This window comes from Eschscholzia californica, unplaced genomic scaffold (assembly GCF_041429995.1).
Source record: "Eschscholzia californica isolate CP2 unplaced genomic scaffold, dmEscCali1.0.p SCAF_5, whole genome shotgun sequence".
Lineage (NCBI taxonomy): Eukaryota > Viridiplantae > Streptophyta > Magnoliopsida > Ranunculales > Papaveraceae > Eschscholzia > Eschscholzia californica.
In genome coordinates, this window is record NW_028238472.1 from 4,661,151 (window position 1) to 4,689,107 (window position 27,957).

Genomic DNA, 27,957 nt, shown 5'->3' on the forward strand with positions numbered 1-27,957 from the left:
AGAACTAGCCAAGAAGCCTCAGGTCAGAAGATTGTTTGGAGTAAACATTGATTTTCAAGAAGAAAGAGGGAATCCATGGAATGGAGGATGCACACGATACAAATCACGGTTGGTGACAAAGGGGTTTACAGAAAGAAAAGGAATTGGATTCAATTAATGAGATATTTTCCCCTTCTGTTAAACATATCTTAATTAGAGTATTACTTGCTATGGTTGCTTTGAATGATTTTGAATTAGAAGAACTCAATGTTAAAACTGTTTTCTTAAATGGTGAGTTGGAAGAGTAAATTTATATGCATCAACATAAGGGGTTTGAAATTTTGGGAAAAGAAGACCATGTGTATTTGCTAAAGAAATCCTCGTATAGATTGAAACAATCTCTTCGGTAGTGGTATAAATATTTCGATACCTGTATGATAAAAAACGGTTGTTATAGAAGCAGATATGATAGTTGTGTGTATTGCAGGAAACTATTAGATGATTCTTATGTGTATCTACTCCTGTATGTGGATGACATATCTTAATTAGAGTATTACTTGCTATGGTTGCTTTGAATGATTTAGAACTAGAAGAACTCAATGTTAAAACTGCTTTCTTAAATGGTGAGTTGGAAGAGTAAATTTATATGCATCAACATAAGGGGTTTGAAATTCTAGGAAAAGAAGACCATGTGTATTTGCTAAAGAAATCCTTGTATAGATTGAAACAATCTCTTCGGTAGTGGTATAAATATTTCGATACCTTTATGATAAAAAACGGTTGTTATAGAAGCAGATACGATAGTTGTGTGTATTGCAGGAAACTATTAGATGATTCTTATGTGTATCTACTCCTGTATGTGGATGACATGCTGATAGCTTACAAGAATATGTCTGAAATCCACATGTTAAAGGATCGATTAAGGAGTGAGTTCGAGATGAAAGACTTGGGTGCATATAAGAAGATTTCGGGTATGGAGATACGTAGAGACTGGTCTACTGATAAATTATTCCTGTCTCAGAAAACATACATCGAGATGGTGTTTGAACATTTTAAAATGCAAGAGGCAAAACCTGTCAGTAATCCATTGGTAGCACATTTTAAACTTTCGATAAAATGTCACTAGAAACTGATGAGGAGACAAAGTATATATTTGAGTGTCATATGCAAGTGTAGTGGGTAGTATTTTGTATGCTATTGTTCCACTACATCAAATCCGGTCTTATTATGATAGACTATTTCCAACAGCATGCTAGAAAGCCGTACAAAATATGACTATTTCGACGGGACAATGGGAAGCCGTAGAAAATAAAACTATTTCCGACGGTAATTTGAAACTATTTCCGACGGTAGTCAATTGCTGTATAATCTTAAAAATTTAATCTCTAAACCCAACCCTGATCAGGTAATTGTTCCAATTATTGTTTTAAAGAAATTGAGCTCTTACCTGCTTGATATTGTTGAAGTCTCTGGGTTCTTGATTTGGGAAAGGATTCATACTGACTCCAGTTGTTGTGGAACTGATAATGTGGCCATTTGTGAAGTAATCACTGTGATTTATTCTATTTTTTTTTTTTTTTGCAAATGAAGGTTCTACTTTTGATCTCAGACTTGCCCATGTTATTTCATCATACTAGGAAATAACTTGATTGAGAAATTAGAGAGTACGAAAACTGAATATTTAGTTGGGCTAGGGCTTGATTGTAAACGTCGCTCCAAAATCTTATCGAATTTGATTTGAAATTACTTGTTGGATTTGCATTTCCTCATAATGTTAGATAGTTGGGTTCTTTGAACTTCGCATATTTTTGAACTTCGCTCCAAAATATTCATGGTTGCTACCTATAATGTACCTATAATGTGCTAAACCATTAAACTTTTTGTTGGTTGAAAATGGAGAAGGCTCTTGCTAATTTACTGGTTGCTCAGTGCAATTGTAGGAGGTTTATGTCGTTCACAGACTGAGTAAATTGGTTATGGCTGTTGGAGGATCTACAACACTAGCTGCTGGAGTTTACACTACCAGGTCTACTTGCTATCTTGTTATTGTTTCTTGTTCTGTTTCATCCTATAATTCATAGAGATTGCTTTCCTCAAGATGGATAGCTACAACTATCTTGCAGGCACTTTAACAAAAACAATTCATAGAGATTGCTTTCCTTAAGAGAATCATAATTCTCTAGTGTACTCAAGGAGCCTAAATTATATTATTAACGACCACAGACTTCGGTAATAGTTACATTACTTGCAGAATATCTTTGCTTATACTGTTGAGATGAACTTGAATCCGGATGCATTTTTGTTTGAATAGTTGCTGGTTGCTTTGGTGTAGGAAGAGTTGAAGTTTTACTAGTAAGCATGGAAAGTGTTGCATACATACTTGGTCTATCACTAACCAAATCTTGCACACACAACAATCCCACATGTATGCATCTCAATATTTCAACCTCTAAATCTGGTTCCCTCAACAAAGTCGGATCCACAAATGATTGAAGTCTGTTTTCTCTCCACAATTTCCATGCCTGAAACAAAATAGTAGAAGTAATATTGAAGTATTGGTTTCGAACTACGTCAATGAGAACAAAACTTTACTTGCACAGTCGAGAATGGATTAGATACTGTCACCTTGTTGGTTGGACGATATTAGAATTGATTAAGAATGATATATGAACACTTACATATCCGCGAATGTTTAAGGGCGCCTCCATGTGGCAAAAACTATTGTTCCTTCTTCCACTGATAATCTCGAGTAGCAACACTCCAAAACTAAAAACGTCTGATTTTTCTGAAAACCTTCCCTCCATGGCATATTCAGGGGACATATATCCACTACATTTTATAGTGTTAGTTAGACAAAATATACCTCTATTTTTACGAAGAACAAGAAATCAAGAAACACAGTAAAGAAAGTAAGCAATCTGCTAGAACTAAAAGTCGCGGAAGCTATCGAACCTATCCTAGAAATTGATCCGATTATGAAAATTATCGAAAAGTTATGCCAAAACTAAACATGTAAACAGAATTTAACGAGGTTCGGCTTAAAGCCTACGTCCTCGGGCGAACAATAAATCTTTATTGAATGATAGATGAAAACGACTCACACAACCCGCAAGTTCGTCCCAAGATAGTACCGTATAGACAATAACCTTCTATACTAAATCTTCGACGACCGAAAAATTTAACACCACTAAAAAACTATGAACAAAATTTTTCTCTCACTTGCTCTCTCTCTAGCTCTCTAAAGAAGAGTTGTTGTTGAGTAGTTGTGTTGATGTGATTAGAAGCACTCAAGACCCCCTTATTTATAACTATTATAAGCCGACTCAATTAGGCAATTCACCACCGACTTCCACTTTTCAATTTAAGATTCCAATTGAATCCAATTTGGAATTGAAACCGCCATCCATCTAAACCGCCACAAATTAGAATGGAAACTGCCAATTCAAATTTGGAAACTGCTTCTAACAATTCTCCACCTCGTACACAATTGATACTTTTTAAATTTTGGACGAACACCAGGATACTCCTTGTAAGATATATCTGCTTCTTGTAACTTCATCCGACTGCACCATATGACCATGGCTGCCTATGTACCCTTTTATAGGATCAAGCCTACCGTAGTTCTACCAACCCTTCACATAAAGATTACCTTGTCGCCATTACGCCCTTTCGGGCAACTTAACACGAGCCGACTTGTAGCAATTCCAGGCAATGCTGAAACTTGCAACACATCACCACTTTAGTCAACATGTCTGCGGGATTCTCATCTGTGTGTACCTTCATGAGAGAAACATTACCTTCCTCTATGACATCTCGTACAAAGTGATACCTGACATCGATATGCTTAGTACGAGCATGATGAACCTGATTCTTCGCCAAGTGGATTGCCATTGACTATCACACCATACATCCATGCACTCCTGCTTAATCCCTAGATCATCCAGAGGACCCCACAACCACAATGCTTCCTTCACACCCTCGGCCATAGCGATATACTCGGCCTCCGTAGTAGATAACGCGATTGTAGATTGTAACATCGATCGCCAACTAACTGGAGCACCATGTACCTTAAATACATAACCAGTAGTAGATCGTCTTCTATCTAGATCGCCAGCATAATCTGAGTCAACATAACAGCTTACCTGACATGTGCCTCCACCAAAGCAGAAACCCGTATCAACGGTACCCTTTAAGTACCTCAAGACCCACTTCACAGCTTCCCAATGTGTCTTCCCCGGGTTTGCCATAAACCTACTAACCACACTGACCGCTTGTGAAATATCCGGACGAGTACACACCATAGCGTACATCAAACTGCCAACTGCACTAGCATACGGTACGCGATCCATATGATCCTTCTCCACCGTAGTAGTGGGAGATTGTCTTCCCGAGAGCTTGAAGTGTGGTGCCAAAGGTGTTGACACCGCCTTCGCATTCTGCATCCCGAATAGAGAAACTACTCGTTCGATGTAACCTTTCTGATACAAGTACAGTTTCTTACTTGACCGCTCTCTCTTAATCTCCATTCCCAGTATCTTCTTTGCAGCGCCCATGTCTTTCATCTCAAACTCTTGACTGAGTTAAGATTTCAACTTATTTATCTCCACCATGCTTCGAGAAGCAATAAGCATGTCATCCACATACAAAAGGAGATAAATAAAGTCACCTTCGCGAAACTTCTTGATGTATACACAACAATCATAGTCACTTCTGCGAAAACCATGCTTTAGCATGAAAAAATCAAATCGTTTGTACCATTGGCGAGGGGATTGTTTCAATCCGTAAAGAGACTTCCTCAAACGACATACTTGATTTTCTTTACCCTCAACTTTGTATCCCTCAGGTTGAGCCATATAAATTTCTTCTTCCAAATCACCGTGCAAGAAGGCGGTTTTAACATCCAGTTGTTCCAGCTTAAGATCACTGTGAGCAACAATACTCAATAGCACCCGAATAGAAGTATGTTTCACGACCGGTGAGAAAATCTCATTGTAGTCGACCCTTTCTTTCTGTGCATAACCCTTGGCCACTAGTCTTGCCTTATACCTTGTACCCTTGATTTCGGAAGAATCCTCTTTCTTCTTGTACACCCATTTACAACCAATAACAGACTTACCTTCGGGCAATGGGACAACCTCCCATGTCTTGTTCTTGTGAAGAGACTCCATCTCTTCTTGCATAGCAACCAACCAACTCTCTCTTTCCGCCACGATAATAGCTTGTTTGAAGGTGATCGACTTGTCGTCTTCCCCCAAGAGTGCATATTCAACCAGATTTGCCTGCCCGTAATGCCTAAGAGGTTTGTCTGACCCTAACCTTTGTACCGGCTTATATAACCGTTTCGACCTACTATGTATCGAGACATCATGCTGTTGTTGTTGTAAAACTTGTGTACCTTCCCCTTGAACCTCCTCATGATCGGGTTCATCAATTTCCTCGTCCAGAGTACTATCCTGATGCTCCACCTGATCATAATTCCTGGAAACCCGTTGGTCTTCGGCTTCTACTTCCACTACTTGAGCTTTAGTAGACCCAACATCACCACAACTAGGCACTATAGCTTTCGCCATAGCTACAATAGATGACTCATCAAACACCACATCTCTGCTGATTACAAACTTCTTGTCTTCCGTACACCATAGCCGATAATCCTTGACTCTTGTAGCATATCCTAAGAAAATTGTCTTCTTTCCTCTATTATCAAGTTTGTTACCTTTAACATGGTAATAGGCCGTACAACAGAAAACCCTAAGTCTCCCGTAATCTGCATGTTCACTTGACCACACCTCGTAAGGTATGTCGTCATCTAAAGTAGAATGTGGAGACCTGTTCACAATATAACAAGCTGTAGCAACAGATTCTGCCCACCATTCTACGCCTAACCTTAAATTGGAGCGCATACATCTAGCCTTCTCAAGTAATGTACGGTTCAATCTCTCTACGACTCCATTCTGCTTAGGTGTGTTTACTACTGTCCAGTGCCTCACAATGCCTTCCTGATTACAAAACTCCTTGAATGCCCCATCCGTGTACTCGGTCCCATTCTCCGACCTTAACGTCTTCAGCTTCGACCAGTTTTGTTCTCAACCATTGCTTTCCACACCAGGAATGTGTTGAGTACCTCATTCTTATGGTTCAGAAAATGAAGCCAGCCAAATCTCGAATGATCATCAACGAATGTAACAAAATACCTGGAACCACCCTTGGAAGGTAACTTTGCCGGTCCCCAGACATCGGTATGTACGTAGTCTAATACCTCTTTGCTCTTGTGCTTACTTGAAGAGAACGTTACCCTGTGTGCCTTCCCGAACACACAATGCTCACAAAACTCCATGCAAGGCTTCTTCATGTCCTTCAACAAGCCTTTCCTGCACATCAAAGATAGACCCTTTTTCAGACATATGCCCAAGGCGCATATGCCAAAGCCTCGTACACGCCGTTGGATCCCTTCCACTGATTCCTACTGCTACATCTCCCGTAATTGTTGTCCCTAAAAGTTTCTATAAATTACCGTAACGAGTACCTCTCATCACCACCAAAGAACCCTTAACGACTTTTATGGAGCTATTCTCTATAATTATCTTACCGCCGTTCCGCTCCAACACACCAAGGGAAATTAGATTTTTCCGCAAATCGGGTATGTGTCTTACGTCCGTCAATGTTCTCACCACTCCATCGTGCATCTAGATACGTATTGTTCCGAGTCCCACAGTTTTACATATATTATCATCACCCAATATAACTGTACCCCATCTATACTCCTATAGGTAGTAAACCACTCTCTATTTGGACACATATGGTGTGACGCTCCTGAATCAAGCATCCACTTATCAGAGATCTTCTCAGACACCTCTGTCACCGAGAAACATTCGTCCGCCTCTTCTGACACATATCCCGCCTCTTGCATCTCTTGTTTCTCCTTATAGCCTTCGTTCTTTTGTTTCAACTTTCTCTCTGGGCAAGCCGCTTTAAAGTGGTCAAGCGCACCACAACTAAAACACGTTTTCTTGAAAGAGCCTCTAAATTTCCCGCCCTTTCCCTTTCCCTTTTCATTACTCCTCTCCATCGTTACAAACAACCCTTGTGCTTGATCCTTGTTTACTTCACCGGACGTCATACCGCTAGTAGCAACCTTACGAAGGTCGTCCGCTAATAACGAATTTCTCATCTCTTCCATGCTTAGACTACAAGCATCAAAGTTTGAACAAGGTTCTCATAAGATTTAGGCAATGAAAGTAACAATATGAGGGCTTGGGTCTCATCCTCAACCTTAACATCAATATCCTTCAAATCTGAGATAATCCTGTCAAACCTATTCACATAATCCTGAATAGAAGAACCCTCATCCATTCTATATGTGATTAATTTGGATTTCAAGTAGACCCGATTCGTTAATGTTTTCGTCATGAAATTGCTTTCTAGCTTTAACCACACACTCACCGCCGTTGTTTCTTCGTCTACTAGGAACGCCACGTCCCTCTCAAGACACAACATAATGGTGGCCCATGCTTCGAGATCTAACTCCTCCCAATCTTCATCTGACATATCTCTTGGTTTCTTTCCCGCCAACGTCTTGTGTAATTTCTGCGAGATTAACAGATTTTTCATCTGCATCCGCCAATAAGAAAAATCGTTTTTCCCATTGAACTTCTCTATCTCATATTTCCCTACTTTGACCGTACCACTTCTCGATCCCATCTTCTCCTTCGTTCAATCTCAAACAATGCTCTGATACCAATTGTTAGAACTAAAAGTCGCGGAAGCTATCGAACCTATCCTCGAAATTGATCCAATTATGAAAATTATCGAAAAGTTATCCAAAACTAATCATGTAAACAGAATTTAACGAGGTTCGGCTTAAAGCCTACGTCCTCGGGCGAACAAGAAATCTTTATTGAAGGATAGATGAAGACGACTCACACAACCTGCAAGGTCATCCCAAGATGGTACCGTATAGACAATTACTTTCTATACTAAATCTTCGACGACCGAGAAATTTAACACCGCTAAAAAAATATGAACAAAATTTTTCACTCACTTGCTCTCTCTCTAGATCTCTAAAGAAGAGTTGTTGTTGAGTAGTTGTGTTGATGTGATTAGAAGCACTCAAGACCCCCTTATTTATAACTATTATAAGCCGACTCAATTAGGCAATTCACCACCGACTTCCAATTTTCAATTTGAGATTCCAATTGAATCCAATTTGGAATTGAAACCGCCATCCATCTAAACCGCCACAAATTAGAAGGGAAACAGCCATTCAAATTTGGAAACTGCTTCTTACACAATCACACACAACATGAGATATTTACGTGTTTCAGTTGATGAGTCCTACTTCACGGAATGTAATAGTGTGATGAGTTCCACTATGTATGAAGAACAAGTTACAAAGATATTTCTAGGGTTTCAATTTGTAGAGCTCACTGGAAACCTTCATCCCATCGCCTCGCCACTTCTTTCTAACTCTTTACAATAGCTGGATACCCCTTATATTTTTAACCGTCCTAATCAGACTACGATAAACATAAGCAAAATCGGTCGGGCAAAAAATTTTGTACTCAGGTTGCAACCCGGATTAGATATTGATGATCCAAAAAATGGTCATCAGTTGACTACGTTTAATAAGTAAAGAAAAGAACAAAAGCCCGATGGTTCAAGCCATGTCAAGTTAACATGGAGGTTGAATTCGAAAGAGGTCTATGACTTAAGCCCAAAACTGGGGGGTCGGGACGGTGGTCCTAAGCATCTAATCTTTGCTCTGGTTCAAATACAACTAATTTTTCACTTGGTTTTAAGATAAGATAAGGGGGAGGGGTCTGCGAAAGTGAGGTTGATACCTCAATTCCGAAATATGGGGTAGAAGCATGCATAATGTTTTATCGACTTAATCCTAAATCCTGTGAAATACCTCAGTCAGTGATGATCTTAAGTATTTATTAAATTTGAGATACAAGAACTCCGCAAGGAGGAGATTTTCCCTACAGAATCTCAAACGTTGGAAGCACAAAGAGGAATCTTAGTACTTCACAACAATGAAACAGTAGTTTATATTTCTAGTGGAACTCAGCTGCCTCATCGACACCGTCTATTTATCAGTCGGTCAAAGTGGCTTATAAAAGGTAATGAACTCATCTCGAAGAAGGCGAGATGCTTACACCATGATCACAAGCTAAGTCTTAAGCTTAACGATCAACCAAAGGTCCAAATCCTAAACTTGAATCACTCAATATTCAATTATTTGACTGCAAGGGCAATTTGACTATATTGAACGCCGGAGAGGTTTTCGAGTTCCTTGCAGGTTTTACCCCCAGTTCGAGAGGGATCAAATCGAGATTCAATTAGCAGTTTCGACATCTTGAATGGTACTAGAAGGACAAATTGTGACATCACCAGACGTCGACCTATATTCAAGACGCTTTCAACCGTTCTCCACATTGACTTGATTATATCATAGACCTTCACACAATATTAATACCTTTCCCCATTGTCCTATAAGGGCTTGCCCACCAAAGGCCTTTAACATCTCTAGATTCCAACCAAGTCAAAATAATGCTTAAAATGGGAAGTTGTAACTGCCTAAGTTAATATGTCAGCTGGATATTATGTTGTGGCTATCTTCTTAATTGTTTATGTTCTTCCACCACATCCTTGATAAAATGACACCTAACACCAGTGTGTTTAGTCCTCTCATGGGACATTTTATTTTTAATCAAATGGATCACACTCTGATTATCGCAGTAGACATTTTTTACCTCCTGCTTCTTCAAACCAAAATCACCAACTAAAGCCCTTAACCATATTGCTTCCTTCACAGCCTCTATTGCTTTCATATACTTTGTCTCAGTTGTAGACGATGCTACTAAAGATTGTAGTATTGTTCTCCAACTTATGACACTTCCAGAAAGAGAGAATATATAGTCCATTATTGATCTCTTTTTATCAAGATCTCCGGAAAAATCTCAATCCGCATATCCAACAATTGATCCATAAGTATCGTCACTTTTATCATAAACCAAACTGACGTTTGTACTACCACTCAGATATAATAGACCTATTTCACTGGCAACCAATGACCTCTTGCAGGTCTGCCCATGTATCTGCTAACCACACTACTGACATGTGAAATATATATCGTGCAAAACCACAAAATACATGATGCTACTAACTGCACTTGAAAAATAAATCCGAGATATATACTTTGTCTCCTCATCTGTCTGTGGTGATAACTTAGTTGAAAGCTTAAAATGTGATGCCAAGAGGTACTTAGACTTTGCCTCTTCCACTAAAAAACGTTCGAACACTTTCTCGACATACATCTTTTGGGACAATAATTTACCAGCAGATATATCCCAGCATATCTCCATTCCCAAAATGTTCTTGGATGCACTCAAGTCTTTCATCTCAAACTCCTTACTTAACCGACTCTTCAAATTCGACCCAAAACACTTTATGATACCCTGCATTTGAAAGCATAGTGAGCTCTCTCTAATTGCATTATGTTCATACTTTCTAAAATAACATTTTGTTGTGGTGTTTTCCTAACTGTATGATGTCTCACTATTTCTTCATCTTCACTGAACCTATTGAATTTCTCTTCACAAATTTTCATACCGTTGTCAACCTCAAGCATTTGACTTGTTTTCTATTTTTCTTCTCATAATCTTCGACTTCACGAACTTGAAAAAAGTCTCATCTTTGCTTTCTAGTATGTATTGCCATACTTTGCGAGAAAAATGATCAATCAAGGTTAACACGTTTCTTACCTCCACCATGTGAGCTACTTTAGAAGGACTCCAAAGATCTGAATGGATTAACCCAAAGTACCTTTAATATTGTGAATAGCCACACTGAATTTGACCCGACACTCTTTCTCGAAAGCACAATACTCATAGAATCTCAGTTTTGCAACTTTTTGTCCAGAGAGCAATCCGTGCTAACTCAGTATAGCTAGCCAACACCCTCCCTCTCATATGCTCTAACTGCATATGATCATATTTTAGTAGTTTGTATCTTCTTGTCAAATGATGATACAGCTACAGATCTAATAACTGTATCACCCTATACAATATAAAGACCATTCTTTTGCAACCCTTCATAATTGTAATACTGTCGTTTGAAATTCTAAGAATACTAACTTCACTAGTAAACTTACAACCATTATCATCTAGCTTTCCCAAAAATATCAAATTCCTCTTCAAATTTGAAACCTGTATGATATCTAGTACGATGTGCACAACACTATCGTTCATTTTGATATGAATGGTACCAATTCCTACAACCTTACAAGGAGTGTCGTTCTTCTGAGATATAATATAGTATTGATAGCCAAAACTGTAGTATCATCATTTTGTTCAATGATTGTAAAAATATACCATCATCACTTCCATATTATTCGATAGCTATTGCTATCTCCACGGGATCTTCCTTCTTTATCTTTTATTTCGCAAGTCCAAAAAGTAGTAATCGAAGCTCTGAAACCAGTTTGTTATTACGGAGAACAAGCAATCAAGAAGGACGTAAAGAAAGTAAAAAAGCACACAAACTGACAAGAGATTTACATTGTTCGGTTGATGAGACCTACTCTACGACAAACAATGGCGCGATGATTTCCACTATGTGTGAAGAACAAGTTAAAATGATTTCCACTATGTGTGAAGAACAAGTTAAAATGATACCTCTAAGGTTTTAGTTTATATAGCTCACTGGAAACCTTGTTCCCACTACCTAACTTCCTCTGTTTCTAACTCCTTAGAACACATGGGTACTCTTTACATTGATACCCATTCTAATACGGCTAGGGCAAACAGAAGCGAAACTGATCGGACCAAAAGTTACTCTGGGGTCTCAAACTTGATTGAATATTAATATATATTCAAGACACTTTCAACAATACCTCAATATATTAATATAAGGTTACCAATTATAACACTATAATATGGAATATTTTACTTACTGTGTACCAACAACTCTTGAAGTATTTCCTTGGAGTTCATTGCCTCCGAATATCCTTGCCATGCCGAAGTCAGAAATTTTAGGATTTAGGTCATCATCCAAGAGGACATTACTTGCCTTGAGATCCCTATGGATGACCCTTAATCTAGAATCTCTGTGAAGGTAAAGAATTCCTCGACATACTCCCTCGATGATTTGAAACCGCTTCCTCCAATCTAAGAGTAATTGTTTGGTTGAATCTGATACTCACAAGCCAACATAAAAACAACCAGAGTTTAATTGTCGGATAAGGTACCTATAGGACGAAAATAATTTAGATCTAAATCTTGAAAACTTATTTAGAATTGATAGAGAAAAATCCAACCAAATATGAAGAAATCCAAGCTTTTATTAGGCATGTATTCATAAATCAACATATTCTCATCGCCTTCGATGCAGCAACCCAGGAGTCGAACCAGATTTCTGTGTTGGAGCTTTAAGATCACTACGACTTCATTCTGAAACTCCTCTAACCCTTGTCCAGAGTTATACGAGAGCCGTTTCACTGCTATTTCTTGTCCAACGGAAAGTACTCCCTGAGAAGAACAATAAGAACGATTTCATATTCAGCGTTACCAATTCTACTAATGGAGATTAAGAATGCAGGAAACAGCAGCTAGCTACCTTATATACTGGACCGAAACCACCTTGACCAAGCTTATTAGCTTCAGAAAAGCTATTTGTAGCCATTTCTAGCTCCTTAAATTTGAATATTTTAATATCTTGATTGTTTCTAAGCATGTTTTGATCCATGTGAAATAGAGAATTTTCATTGTGTTTCCTCCTTTTCCCTGCAAATTTGACCATAAGTTAGCTTCCGACTTTCATATTGATGTACATACTTTAAATGATCCTGAGAATGATTTTGAAAAGTAACTTTTTTTTTTCAGGCTTGTATTTTTTTTTTTTTGTTAAAAAGACAACCCATCTTTTTAACTAGCTAGGCCTCAAGTAAGTTATAAAAATAGGCTTGAAGGACATTTTTAAAAGCACAAACTTTTTAAGAGTAAAAAATACCCTTCATTCAATTAGAAATACCTAGTAATAATCTAACTAATAGATCAGGAACTTGAGTTTTTCTCATGAACGAACTGAGTTGGATTGTCGACGCCGATTAGAATTTCTAGGGTTTGAATCGAGTTTGGCTATAAGATAGGTTGATGTTTTTTAGGTTTTAGTGATTTAATTTATTTGCTTGTTGTTTGAAGAGGCTTTTAAGGGGTTTGATTTAGTTTTTGTTTCTAAATTCTAGAGAGAGAAAGTTTTATATACTTTCAATGGAAGGAGATTTTGATAATGTTTCAAGGTATAATCCAACTTCTTCATTGCTTTATTTTCATTGAGTTATGAATGATGGATGACAATTTGTTAGTTTTGATGTTTATGTTCAAACTTATTTGTTGGATTTATATGGAAGTTGTGAAAGTATAGTTGATGCAAGCAATGTGTTTGATAAAATGCTTGAAAGAGATGTTGTTGCTTGGAATGCAACGTTTTAGTTGGTTATACAAGACTTAGGTTGTTGAAATAGCTATAAAGTTGTTAGATGAAATGCCTGTGAGAAATATTTTTTCTTGGACAATCATGATTAGTATTTATGTTCAAATTGAGAATTTCATGAAAGCTTTAGAAGTTTTTCGAAGAAAAGTAAAATGATGGTGCTAGAGCTTATAAAATGACTATTATGAATTTGTAGGGGTTTTAGCTAGTTTTTCGATACAACATTCTATTCGACAAAATATAATAATTTGTAACAAATTTCATGTTAAATCAATTCAAAAACTAATTTGCAAACCATTTGCATGACATTGCAATGTGTTTGCAAGGCTATGCAAGGTGTTTGCAAGGGTCTGCAAGGTGTTTGCAAGGCTCTGCAAGGTATTTGCAAAGCTTTGCAAGGTGTTCGCAAGGTTGTGCAAGGTATTTGCAAAAGACGTTCAAGGTGTTCGCAAGGCTCTGCAAAGTTTTTGCAAAGCTCTGGAAGGTGTTCGCAAGGCTCTGCAATTTGTTTGCAAGACTATTCAAGGTGTTTGCAAAAACCATGCAAGGTGTTTGCAAGGCTCTGCAAGGTGTTTGCAAGGCTTTGCAAGGCAGTGCAAAGTGTTTGCAAGGCAGTGCAAGGTGTTTGCAAGGTATTTTCTTAGACTAGGGTTAGGTTGGTCTTTTTACTGAAATTGAAAATTACATAATTGCCATCAGGGAGGTGAAGCCTAAAAAACTTTGATTAATCCTTTTTAACCAAAATCATAATTTCTTAGGTAGTTTTGGCCAAATTCCCGTTTTTTTTTTGCTAAAAGATTTTATCGGAATTTAAATGTGAATTCTATTGGTTATATCTTGCAATAAATATATTTTGAAGAAATGCGTCAAAATAAAATTAAAAATACAGCAGTTGAATCTTTAACAAGTCGTGTCTTTCGATTTTATAGATATACGTTGTGAGAATAGTCTCGCATGGGCCAACAACTGGTAGCCCAGTTGGTAAGTACATATACTCTGCAATGCGGAGGTCTCAGGTTCGATCTCATTGAAATGCAAATCCACGAATATTGAACTTGGGTATAAATAAAGTGGTTTATTTAAAAGTAGATAGATATGATGATCAGGAATTATAGATAGATATGATGATCATGAATTGTAGATAAAGAAAATCAACTATTTCTTCTGGTGTCTATTTCTTTCTCTTTTATTTCTCTCATCTCTGAAATTCTATCCAAGTTTTCATCACATACCCGGAATCAGTTTTCCTAGTACACGTTAGGTAATCTTAGTTACTCTAGAGTCGACTCCAACAATTGATCACTTGTAGGTATCTAAACAAGGTCAGGCTTACTTCTTAAACTCGTAGCATAATATGAATCCGACTCGCCAGAATGAGAATGATTTTTTACGACAATGAAAGGAGATGCGGTTGGAAAATGCTTCCTATGGCAAGTTCTATCCTCGATTGACTATTCTATGGGGTCTATGGAAGAAAACAAATAATGAAGTTTTTCAAGATAGATAAAGCAACACCAATAGAATACTAGTTAGACGGAAAGAAATTTTAGATAGGGGAATTTGGCCAAAACTCCCTAAGAAATTTGAGTTTTGGTTAAAAAAAATTTATCAACTTTTTATAGGCTTCAGCTCCCTATGGCATTTTTGTAAATTATCTAATATAGAGAAAAGGCGAAACTGACCTTATTGTAAAGTAGTGCAAACCAGATTGCAAAGCTTGTACAAAGTTTTGCAACGCAAACCACATTGCAAAGCAATGCAAACGGGAATGCAAAACTCAACAAACGAGATTGCAAAACAGTGTAAACCAGTTTGCAAAGCTTCGCAAGCTAAGATTCTAAGGACAATTTCGGCATTAGAAATGGGAGTGCTTTTAGAATTGTCCTTCAAGACTATTTCCAAACTATATATGGTGCCTAAAAGGACAAAAAGATAATTTGTCTTTTTAAAAAAAAGGGTTATTTCCCTAATGGCCCCCAACTTTGTGACCAGCTTCCTGCCTAGCCCCCTACTTTACGAGAAATACCCATATGACCCCCTTCCGTTATAACACCGTCACTCTCTCTCCTCCATCATGTTTTCTCTCTCTGCCAAGTCATGCCACATCATCTGTTACGCCACCTCATCACCTTCTCCGGCGAGAGTCGCCGGCCGGCCGGCGACTTCAAACATAAAAAAAAAAAAAATATTTCTCTCTTCCTCTCTCTCTCTAGAACTGAGTTCTAGAGAGAGAGAGAAGAAAGAAAAAAAAAATTTAGAGAGAGAGAGAGGAAGAGAGAATTTTTTTTATTTTTTTATTGTTTGAAGTCGCCGGCTGGAAATTGGCTGGCCGGCGACTCTCGCCGGAGAAGGTGATGAAGTGGCGTAACAGATGATGTGGCATGACTTGGCAGAGAGAGAAAACATGATGGAGGAGAGAGAGTGACGGTGTTATAACGGAAGGGGGTCATATAGGTATTTCTCGTAAAATAGGGGGCTAGGCAGGAAGCTGGTCACAAAGTTGGGGGCCATTAGGAAAATAACCTTAAAAAAAAACATGAAATTGGACATCTGACCCAATTTCCTGTTTTTAGACATGTGGTACTTTGTAATCTATTTTGGATTGTGATGTAAGATTTTTTAACTCCGTTGGTGCAACTATGCACCTTGATCAGTATATCTGTTGCAAATAAAATTGATCCTAAGCTAGGTTAAGAGTTACCTCTAGGTTTTCGTATCCACCTCCAACTGAAGTATGAGCATAAACAGATGATAAGCATTCCTAGAAGAACAAGAATTATACTAATAGTTACCTTCTTCTTGGAATTCTTCGTCTGATCTACATTTCAAAACAAAAATACCTTCATTGGTGAAAAAGTTGATTAATCGAAATCAAAAAAATTATGAGGAGATTTATTAATAATAAATTTTCAATAATTATACAACAGGTTCTATTTTTGTGCTCACTATATTTTTCAACAAGTTTTCGAAGTTCAACAACAACAAATGAAAATGAAGTGAATCAACCATGTCTATGAAAAAAAAAGCTTGTATATATATTTGTTGTAACGGAGTTTTATATGAATAGTTTTCTGAAAATTAAAAATAGGAAAGTACTACTACAACTCGGGCTACCTATAACTACTAGTCCCCTTTTATACATTTTAATAAAGAAAATTCTCCCGAGAATAAATTTTCGAGGGAATCCAGATTTTTTTGAAAGTTCTGCGGCGAATAAATTTTTGTGGGGAATACAGAATACATTTTATGAAAGTTCTCCTCCATCTCATCTGTTCTCTCTGCCACTTCATCTTCTCGCCACCTCATCATCTTCTCGCGAAGGTCGTCGCCCGGCGACCTTCAAACATAAAAAAAAATTAAACTTTTTTTTCTATCTCCTCTCTCTCTCTCCAAATTTTTTTTCCTTTCCTCTCTCTCTCTCTAAAACAGATGTAGAGAGATAGAAAGCAGGTTTGTTCGTGATCAACTCTCTCTCTCTAGATCCGTTCTAGAGAGAGAGAGAGAGTTAAGGAAAAAAATTTGGAGAGAGAAAAAAAATTAATTTAATTTTTTTTCAATTTTTTTTTATGTTTGAAGGCCGCCGCCCGGAAAATTGGCCGGCCGGCGACCTTCGTCGGAGAAGATGATGAGATGAGGTGGTAGAGAGAGGTGATGAGATGGAGGAAAACTCCAAAAAATTAGAAGTCCCTTAGCAATAAAAAGAAACATAAAAGTCAATCTTATTTGACTAGTTTTAAAAAAAGTCTTTATTCCCCGGAGAATTTTCTTTATTCCCCAAAGCCGCGGCCATTTTATATTGACTCCATTAATTAATATAAATATCCTTTAATAGAAATGTTACGGAAAGGACTAAAAGTTAACAATAAATGGCGATATTAGTCATTAGACATTCTGAAGGTGTAAAGTAGAAGCTGCTAAATCATGAGGGACTGAATTAGAATTTCTCGGACAATAAGGGGGTGGTAGTGGTTCAGGACATTGGAGGGCACTCAAAGACAAAATGTTCCAGAGACATTTCAAGACATTTCAGGACATTTGTCCGTAGACAAAATGTCTTTATGGACATTTCAAGACATTTGATCAAGACATTTGATTCATAGACAAAATGTCTCAAAAACATTTCAAGACATTTGGTTCATGGACAAAATGTGTATTGGATATTATTATTATTATTATTATTTTCTCATCATTGAAGGATAATTGGTAGACATTTATTATTTTAATATTATCATTATTGTCAAACCGCATATGAAATAATATATTTGTACTCATATTTCAATAATATATTTTTCGACTTTTGTAGACATCTGTGGATATCTGAGGACATTGATGGCAATTGGTAGACATTTATTATTTTAATGTTGTCATTATTGTCTAATCATATGAAATAATATATTTGCACTACTACTTTGAAAATAAATTTTTCGACTTTCGTAGACCGTGAATATCTATGGACATTGATGGCAATTGGTAAACATTTATTATTTTAATGTAATCATTATTGTCTAATCATATGAAATAAAATATTTGCAATACTACTTTGAAAATATATTTTTGTCGACTTTCGTAGACATCCGTGAATATCCGTGGACATTGATAGATATTTAGTTGACATTTATTATTTTAATATTATTATTGTCTTACCATATGAAATAAAAAAAAATTAATAAATATTTTCAAATATATATTTTTCGATTTTCGTAGACATCCGTAGATATCTGTGGACATTGATGAACAATTGGTAAATATTTATTATTTAAAATATAGTTAATATAATATTAATATAATATAATATAATATAATATAATATAATATAATAATAATACAATAATATAGTAATATAATAATAAGATAATAATATGATTTGATAATAATAATTATTTTTATTACCTTCCTTATTCAGATATATAATAATAATAATAATAATGCAATAATATAGTAATATAATAATAAGATAATATTATTATAATATGATTTGATAATAATTATTATTTTTATTATCTTCCTTACTCAAATGTCCCCAAGTGTCCACAAGTGTCTTCCATATTCTGAGAGACATTTTCTCCCCCAATGTCCCCAACCACTACCCCCCAAGTGATCGAGAGAAAGATACATATTGAGTTGGTTTAATTATTTTTCACACTTATATTTATCATTGCCCTGTTGGTATCTATCCTTCATATATTCTTGTAGCCCTAACGAAAACTCCACAAATAGTAGTTTTTTTTTTTGAATTGTTCAGCGTGTGTCTCGAACCCTTGACCTCTAAGGTGGAAGATTATATCTCTTACCACTCCAACCAAGAGTTGTTGACCACAAATAGTAGTTGTGCATGACCAATAAATTACTTGTGATCATGTGATGATTCTACCATTGACTCCATTATTCTTTCCTTAATTGATTAATAAGAACTTGTGATGATTCTACCATTGACTCCGTTATTCTTTCCTTAATTGATTAATAAGAACTTGTGATGATTCTACTGTTGTGAAGATTTGTTTAAATTTTTTAAGTTCGAGTATGAAAAACTGTTTTCATATAGTTAATTTTGCGGGGGGGGGGGGGGGGGGGGGGTTGGGGGTAACAGGACACACGATATAAGACGGATCGTAAATAATAGATCCGGCGGTCAAGATGAGTTCCAGAAATAATATATGTGTGTAACACGTATATGTACGTGACGGATCGAGAAGACGAGATCCAACGATTAAGAAGATTTCAGAATATATTTGAAGATTTGTGAAGATATGTAATATTTAGTATAAATATCTCTTGTAACTATCTAATGGTAATATTAGATAGAATTCATAATATTTCCTAGTTTAGTAATCAGAAGTTAGGAAACTCAAAACCCTAAGTCATCTATATATAGGAGAGGGTTCTAGGATCAAACTCATCGAGTTATGTTTGATCAATGTAACTGATCAACCCCACATACAATTGTATGTGGTGATTATTAATAAAGAGTTATTTCTCCGTGGATGTAGGTCTTGAATATTCGACCGAACCACGTTAAACTATTGTGTCTTTACATTCATGTCTATATCTCCGATTATTATATAATCGTGAATTTAACATGGTATCATGAACAAGTTAATGTTCTTGATTTAAGCTTTCGCAAAATTTCCAACGTTTTTTTATTCGGTGTGACATAATAATCGATCAATTACTTTGACGATTTCATTTAATTCCCAAATTATTCTTGTGATTATCATATTGCAATGATTTTTTTATACATCATTATGATTCAATAATCGATAAGTTATTTCGTCGATTTATTTTCCCAAGTTAATCTTGTGATTATTTATCATTGGTGTTACAAAGAAAATGAAAGTGAAGTCTTCATGGTTGGTTTCATAAACAAGGTATGATCTAGACTTATGTTTCAATTTTTTCATAATTCTTTCCATTTTATTTTTCAATTTTTTAAAACCTAAATTGGGTCTGAATTTAAAAAAAAAAAAAATTCTGAACCAAAATCACGGATCTGGTTCACTTTCAACCAACTAGTACCAATTTTTTCCCGTTCCGAAACAAAGAAATCCCGGTTTTTATTTAACCCGCGACCAAACAACCCTTTTGCACACGCCGACTAAGTCCACACTTGTTGACCCGTGTTTTTTTACAAACGTTGACGCTGACTTAGTCAGCGAGCTTTGACTCGTGAGACCTTCATACTTGGTTGTCTACTTCTTCTTCCTCACGTAAATCCCTAGGGTTTCTGCCTGCTGCTCATCCACCGCCGCCTTTCAACTTACTTCTCGGCGAGTTTTCCATTCCCAATCGATGGCGTCCATCGATTTGGACAAACCACCAACAACTTTACGTGCGATTTGGTGAAGAAACGACTTCTTCTTCTCGGTTCTTCCATTGCAGATCAAACTTTCTCTCTCTAGCTTCTTCACGGATAGAGTTTTCTTGGTCGAATTTGAGATATCCTACAACACTATTACTGGTTTCATGCCGACTTTTCATCTATGATTCATTTCTATTCCCGATCATCTATGATTGATTTCTAAATCCGAAACTTATTTCTTTTGGAGCTTTCTCTCTTTAACAACCGATTCATCACCGGCGATTCTTGGTCGTATTTTGTATGATTATATAAATCATCAATTTGGAGTCTCATACAAATCTCATATGATTTATCTTGTTTAATTTTTCAATTACCTTCTGATATGGGAAACCCAATTTTGAGAAAGTTCCCGATTTGAGTAAACCCTAATTTAGAAGTTCCTATATTTCCCCAAATTAATATTTGTGACAGTTTCTTTCCCCACATTATTTTGTGACGGCGACATTGTCAGATCAGTGACAGTTTGCATGCTGTCACTGTTTTCCATCCGAAGGAAAGTGACACTATTTGCTTCTGCCACTAATGTTACAGTGTCTTTTGCGACGAATTATTTATTTCAACAATATGTCGCAACTGGACACTGTTTTTTGCCACAGTTTTGTGTGACTATTTTTGTCACAGTTTGTTTCACTGTTGGAAAATCCTTTCGTGACAGTCTATTGCTACAGTTTTTAACTGTAGAAAAATTTCTTTGTGACAGACTTCTACTGTCACCCATATCCAACTATTTCTAGTTGTGACGCAACTTTTTGTCACATTTCTCTTCTATTTGTGACACTAAAATAGATTAATTTCTCCTATTTTTCTTTCCGGATACTCGTGACATTTCCAAAGTCATACTTTGTTTATGAAAATTTTATTTCTCTACCAAAATTTTGGATTTTCTCTTCAACGGAGAAAGAATTCCTATTCTGGATTTTCTCTTCAACGGGTAATAGGATTCACGATATAAGATGGATCGTAAATAATAGATCCAGCGGTCAAGATGAGTTCCAGAAATAATATACGTGTGTAACACGTATATGTACGTGACGGATCGAGAAGACGAGATCCAACGATCAAGAAGATTTCTGAATATATTAGATAGAATTTATATTATTTCCTAGTTTAGTAATCAGAAACTAGGAAACTCTAAACCCTAAGTCATCTATAAATAGGAGAGGGTTCTAGGATTCAAACTCATCGAGTTATGTCTGACCAATGTAACCGATCAACCCCACATAAAATTGTATGTGGTGATTATTAATAAAGAGTTATTTCTCCGTGGATGTAGGTCTTGAATATTCGACCGAACCACGTTAAACTATTGCGTCTTTACATTCATGTCTATATCTCCGATTATTATATAATCGTGAAGTTAACAGAATAAACTTCCAAACCCAAAACGGTGAGTTCATATATGTCTAAAACTAGAAGATAACTATTCAATCTTGATTCTTGACTAATCTGAGGTAGTAGCTGAATCATATATCTGTGATTGGAAGGGGAGAAGGTGAGACAAGCTCCCACTATTCAGAGGTTGGTTACTCCATTAGCACAACAAAGAAAGCATGCAAGAATCACAGAGAAGAAGAAGAGGATCGTGAAGGCTTAAGTCAGAAGCAGCAGAATATCAGAAGCTTTTGGTTTAAGAGAACGCCGAAGTGGAAGCTTAGCAAAGAAGAGATCCAGGCTCTCAGCTGCTTCCAAGCCATCCATTGCAGCCCAGGTGCAGTGCTTAAACTTGAAGTGTCAAACTAGGCCGTTTTGTTGTTCGAATCGGTATATTGTTTTAGGGTAACTGATACTTTTCTTTGGATACAATCTTTAAATATCAGCACTCCAAACTTGTACTAATCACATTAACGTGGTTGATACTTCCATTCACCTGGTTTTTTATTGCTCTTATTACAACCACAAAAAGGTGGTCAGAGATTCCTCATTTTTTACTTCAAATAGGAAAGGTTTCACATTCTTCACTTTGTTAGCACTTAGATTTAAATGGATTGTTGATGATGGATATGGAAGAACTCTTTAAGATCGTTTGTTTGAGAAGCGGATTAAGTTGCTCTCTCTAAGCCGTTTTTATGTCTCTCTCGTCTCCGATTCTAGGTGCAGTTGTAGAGTATTTGTTATGAAGTCTATGATTTAACAACCCATAAGATTGTAGCCCTTCAGTTCCTAAAATTATGAAGTCTATGATTTAACAACCCATAAGATTGTAGCCCTTCAGTTCCTAAAATCTTTAGAAGTAATCGAAATGATTTTTTAGTTGAGGTTTATAGTTGTATGTTTCTTGTTTGATTCTGTTCTATAGTTGAGGTTTATAGTTGTATGTTTGTAGCCCTTTACACACCCCAATTGACCGATTATGTGTGAGGTTTCTCTAATTACTTGAGGTTTATAGTTGTATGTTTCTTGTTTGATTCTATTTTATAGGTGTTAATTTTTTTTTTTTTGGAAATTGACTACGATCTATGATAGTCATTACATTGACATTGATATATCAAAGATGTGATAAGTACGAAACTGTCGAATTTAAACTCTTACAAAGAACGGATCTATAACGCAACTAAACTATGGTCTAAAGTCCAACAACATTATTTATACCTTAATAACCCAAGTTCAAAAAACCATGGAAACCACCTCCTCTGGGAATCGAACCTGGGACCTTCAGAATTTTGAAGTTTATATCAACACGTTTGACCACTTGGGCAACCAATTGTTGACTATAGGCGTTAACTTTTGGCTTTCCGTGTTCCCTATCAGTATGGCTCATAATCTTGAGTAGGAATAAATTGATTATACATAGGTTTTTTGAATTTTTCACCGCTTTATTTGTTTGTATTTTCCTCCAATAGAATTATCCAAAAAAAAAGGTATAATTCTTATAAGTTAGTCAACGCAAAATGCTCCAAAAAAATCTTTCGTGCCAGAGGCACGGGCTATACCCTAGTCTATTATATAAAACAGAAGGGAAAATGCTGACTGAGACAAACATCCTTTCTTAATATAAGATATTGTCTAGAGGTCCTTAAGATTTTGGCAATATAGTCCTTCGTCAAATCCAGGCCCGATTATATTTCTTGAAATTAACCGGCTCATATATAAACTTTCCTTTCCCGGCTCACTAATATTAAAATCGTCATTCTCATAATATTTTTACTAAAAAATTTTAAAAACTTAAGGTTTCAACTACCACCATAGCAAAACACACTATCTCGCTCCCACCCTCTCTCGTTCGAATGTAACTCTCCATATCTCTAGTTTTTGAATAGACAATACTAAAATATATATATACATATATAACAAAGTTGGCCTATAATTTATGTAGTTTAAGTAAAAGGATATAACAGGACTTTCGTAAAAATTTACATTCCTATTTCTACACAAACCAAACAACAAGTTAGGAATCTATCGAGAATGAAATTCCTATTTCTGGTCGAACCAAACATTAAACCAAAATAATCTGATTCCTGGGAATCGCATTACGGGAATGTGATTCCTGGGAATGACATTCCAATCTCGCGCGTCAAACATGGCCTTGGGGTTTTCAAAATCTAATCAAACTAAAAATTAACAACATTTAAATAAATAAAATACTAAAATCTAAATCTTAAAAAGTTTCCAAAAAAAATATATAAAACTAATAAAAATAATATTTCTCTACTGATTCGAAAGATTATCCTACTAAAATTACTAGATTTAAAATATACAAGATATTCGGAATATCTTTTGAAAATCACCCTACATCACTTCATTACTGTTTCCCTGATAAATTCGTCGTTATAGCTTGAACCTGATATTTTCGAATTTGAGTTGTGCCAGTCCAATTTAGTCAGGGACATAATAGTTATATTACGCTATCTCAGATAATGACGCATTAACTTAATGGTGCGTTTGGATGGCGGAATCATGAATCTACGGATTCATGAATTCGTCGTTATAGCTTGAACCTGATATCTTTTGAAAATCACCCTACATCCTTTCATTACTGTTTCCCTGATAAATTCGTCGTTATAGCTTGAACCTGATATTTTCGAATTTGAGTTGTGCCAGTCCAATTTAGTCAGGGACATAATAGTTATATTACGCTATCTCAGATAATGACGCATTAACTTAATGGTGCGTTTGGATGGCGGAATCATGAATCTACGGATTCATGAATCCAAGTAATATATTTTGGCTTGTTTGGCAACTAAGAATCCTAAGATTTATTATTATTTGAGTATTTTTAAACGTCATTAGAAAAATATATGATTTTTTGAAAAAAAATAATGATTTTGTAGTAAGAAATATTTTTTTGTTGATTTTAAGTTTGAAATTTAAGTTCATTAATCCAAAATCCTAACAAATCTTAGGGGGTAGGGTGGGATTTTGGTCCAATACAAATTTTGGAATTATGAATCCTTAGGATTCAAGAGTCCTAGGATTCTTGGTAGCCAAACATACCAAGTATTCATGATTCCTACCAAATTCCATTTTGATAGGAATCCTGCGACCAAACACACCACATCACTTCATTACTGTTTCCCTGATATATTCGTCGTATAGCTTGAACCTGATATTTTCGAATTTGAGTTGTGCCAGTCCAATTTATTTTGGTTAGGGACATAATAGTTATATTACGCTATCTCAGATAATGACGCATTAACTTAAGTTTTTTTCGTGTCCAACTCAAATGAACCCAAATTTGATGCAGAGAGATTTTCAGAAGGTCTTCTAAGAATCTTAGATATCATCAAGTTAAGGTATTTTAGTAGTTTCCTATTTTTTAGTAGAGAATTATCAGTTTTATCTATTTTATATTTTTTAGGTAATTTTCTATGTTTTAGATTCTAGTACTTTTTTATTTATTTTTTTTGTTAAAGTTGTTATTTGAAATTAATTAGGCTTAGGAAACTAGTATTTTATTTATTAGAAGTTGTTAATTAAAATTTGTTTAGGTTTAGAGAACCCCTAATACTATATAAAGGGGATTTAGTAGTTGTTTAGTTGAGGAAGTTTGATGTATAAAATTAAGTATTTAGTGTCTTTGTTAGTTTTGGTTCTACTACAAGTCTTAAGATGAATATCTGAAGACTTTTTCTGAGTTTTAAAAGTTTTAGACGAAGATCTAATTTTTTCCAGGGTTTTCCTCTTCTTCAAAATTTAACTTGATTTAGCCAAGATTAGAAGCACAAGCCATAAAAAGAGGTATTTAGTTCTACCCATTAAGAAGAAAGGGTATCAATTGTGGTAGGGCGTAGATATAAGAACAATAAAAAGAAAAATTAAAGGTTCCTAAATCAGATTCGAGTAAGATTTTGGATCTAAATTGGAGAAAATGAGAAACAAATATCAGCTGGTCTATAAATGAATCCATTGAAGAAGTACTTACCCTGTTCTTCGAGATATAAGCGGATGTAAAGATCCGCACCTCTTGAAGGAGTCATCTGCTTTGTGTCTACCAAGTTTCCATCCCATGACATACACCCAATTCCATCTTCATATGCATAAGCTGAGCATGAACAATTCTTCACGCATTCCTTCTCACACTCACTGACATTTGATGGACCGTCTAACAGATTATGAAGATCAGGCATTTTCATGTTATCAAGTTTGAAGAATTTATCGCGTTCTCTTTCACTAGTCTGGCATGAAAAGTTTGTCTTCCTCACACACCCACTTGACCAAATTCTCTTATTCCATTCATCCTTATACTTGGGTTCGTACCCTCTCAGGCAGTTACATATGGTTGGTGAGTCTGTAAGCTTACAGCTTCCGAAAATCCCACACTTATTGTAACTATCGCAATCATATTTTGTCGTCGAAAACAAGCTGGTCCATTCGTTTCGTCCTTTATTCCAAGTAAGTATATTTCCACTCCCTTGAGGATCTAAATTGAATCTTACCAAAGAAGAACTGGTGTCTGAATTTTTATGTACATATGTACCGCCTTTTCCAGCATCTCTTTTCATATAAAACCCACTAAAAGCGAGCTTATCGTTCCACGGAGAAGTTCGCCATATGGTTCTAGACCCATTCCATATGGCAAACTGAGGACTATCTGGAAACTCAATTCCTGCAGAAAAGCTTCCAACAGAAGGATCGAATTGGCTTTTCCATGATCTAATCTTCCGAACCTTGCCAGTTTCCGTGATACCTATTTGCATGCCTGGTAGATATGTATCTTGAGGGTGATCGAAACTCTGCCATATTATACTTTGATCACTAGCTTGGACCAAATTAATATTTCCTGTATCCAATATCTGAGCAAAAGTTTTGTTGGTAGTGATATTAAAAACATTTGTACTCCAAAAAACATTCCCCAACTCATCTGAAACTACAAGATTTCCGTCCTCTGCGATCTTTAAAACACCCAAAGAAGAATTGGGTATTGGGTTATCATTGTTAGCAACCCAAACAACTGTACAAACTGAAACTTTGTTATACCAAATTCCGACATATCTATTCGTAGAATTAGCAAGGTTGAAGAAGCCTAGTTTGAAGATTCCATCGGGGGAAGTTAGAGATTGAGGGTCGGTGATGTATCGGGAAGGAGTAATGGTACTGGTGTTGTCTGTAGGATAACAGTAACCTAAGGCTAGTAGTAGTACTAGGATGAGTGACCAGAGACAAGTAGTAAGCATAGGAGCTATGTGATTTCTAGTTATGAAAATCATAATGTTTAGAAATCAGAAGAGTTCTCTCCTGTTAGTAATTTAATGAGAAGGCAAATGGAACAAGAACAATGCATATTTCATACTACTAACTCAAGGCAGACTGGGATCAGGGCAAGTTCTTTAATGGTTGATTTGTGTGGCTGGCTTACATTTTCAGGTTAGCCCATTCCATACGAAATCCTAAGTTAAGACAAATTTAGGATATGACCCATGGTTCTGGCAGTTGACAACTTTGAGGTTAAGACAAACTCAAATATTTATTTAACTAGCCACATGGTGGCTTTTCTGTGGCGCCACGTCTAAAAATATGAACCTTGTGTTATACGTAAATCGGGATTATTTGATCTTGCAACACAAAATGGGCTTATAACCTCTCAACAAAAAAGAAAACTGGGCTTATAACAAATACTTGCAATTTGTTCACAGTGACAAAGGCTGTGTAGATGATATGATTGCCCAAAAACGTGCAAAAGCTACTAACTATTGTACAAAATGGTCCATCCGAAAAGGCTCGTGTTTACTCAATTTTTTTTGGGGTAATAACTAGAAAGGTCAAAATAATATTGAAAATGAGTAGAAAAGCACAAAACATTTGAAAATTATTATTCAGGTCAAAAAGTATACAAAGACTAAATTATCCTTTTTTGTCTTTTTGTGTAACTAAATTCTTTTATTTTTCTTTAAACTTTAAATCGATATAACTTTTGTTTGAGATGTCGGATTTCAATAAAATTTATGTATTTAGAAATGATTTTTCATTAGCTTTCTAACAAGATCCACTTTCAATACTTTTTTTTTCAAAAAAAAAAAAAACCAGAAAAATACGGTGTTTTTTCGCTTACGTTTTTCTGCAAACACGTGTTTGCACAATCTGTTATGCAAACAACTGTTTGTAGCAATCTGTTATGCAAACAAACGTTTGCAAACAAGTGTTTGCATTTGCGATATTGCAAACAAGTGTTTGCATTTGCGATATTGCAAACAAGT

At 35.9% G+C, this 27,957-nt stretch overlaps 1 protein-coding gene across 2 annotated transcripts; it reads right to left on the reverse strand.

Moving 5' to 3' along the window:
- Positions 1-2,106: 2,106 nt before the first annotated feature.
- LOC147536465 (G-type lectin S-receptor-like serine/threonine-protein kinase SD1-13) lies at positions 2,107-27,062 on the reverse strand. Of its 2 annotated transcripts, XM_086641316.1 has the most exons (7): positions 25,686-27,062; positions 16,172-16,288; positions 12,595-12,761; positions 12,296-12,506; positions 11,933-12,170; positions 2,658-2,808; positions 2,107-2,501 (listed from the first exon to the last, which is right to left on the reverse strand). In XM_086641316.1, exons 1-7 carry the CDS (start codon positions 26,968-26,970, stop codon positions 2,190-2,192), a joined length of 2,481 nt encoding a protein of 826 aa, XP_086497442.1. In that variant the 5' UTR covers positions 26,971-27,062; the 3' UTR covers positions 2,107-2,189. The 2 variants fall into 2 exon arrangements, with proteins under 2 accessions (XP_086497442.1, XP_086497443.1); XM_086641317.1 differs by lacking the exon at positions 16,172-16,288.
- Positions 27,063-27,957: the final 895 nt, after the last annotated feature.

Bases quoted from the DNA above. Each gene is read 5' to 3' on its own strand.
- LOC147536465 (XM_086641316.1), bottom strand. From the start codon at position 26,970: ATGATTTTCATAACTAGAAATCACATAGCTCCTATGCTTACTACTTGT. The intron at 12,762-16,171 runs GTAACTCTTAAC...TCAAATTTGCAG, and splicing joins GTGGATACGAAAACCTAGAG to GGAAAAGGAGGAAACACAAT. The intron at 12,171-12,295 runs GTTGGATTTTTC...TGTGAGTATCAG, and splicing joins CTTGGATTTCTTCATATTTG to ATTCAACCAAACAATTACTC.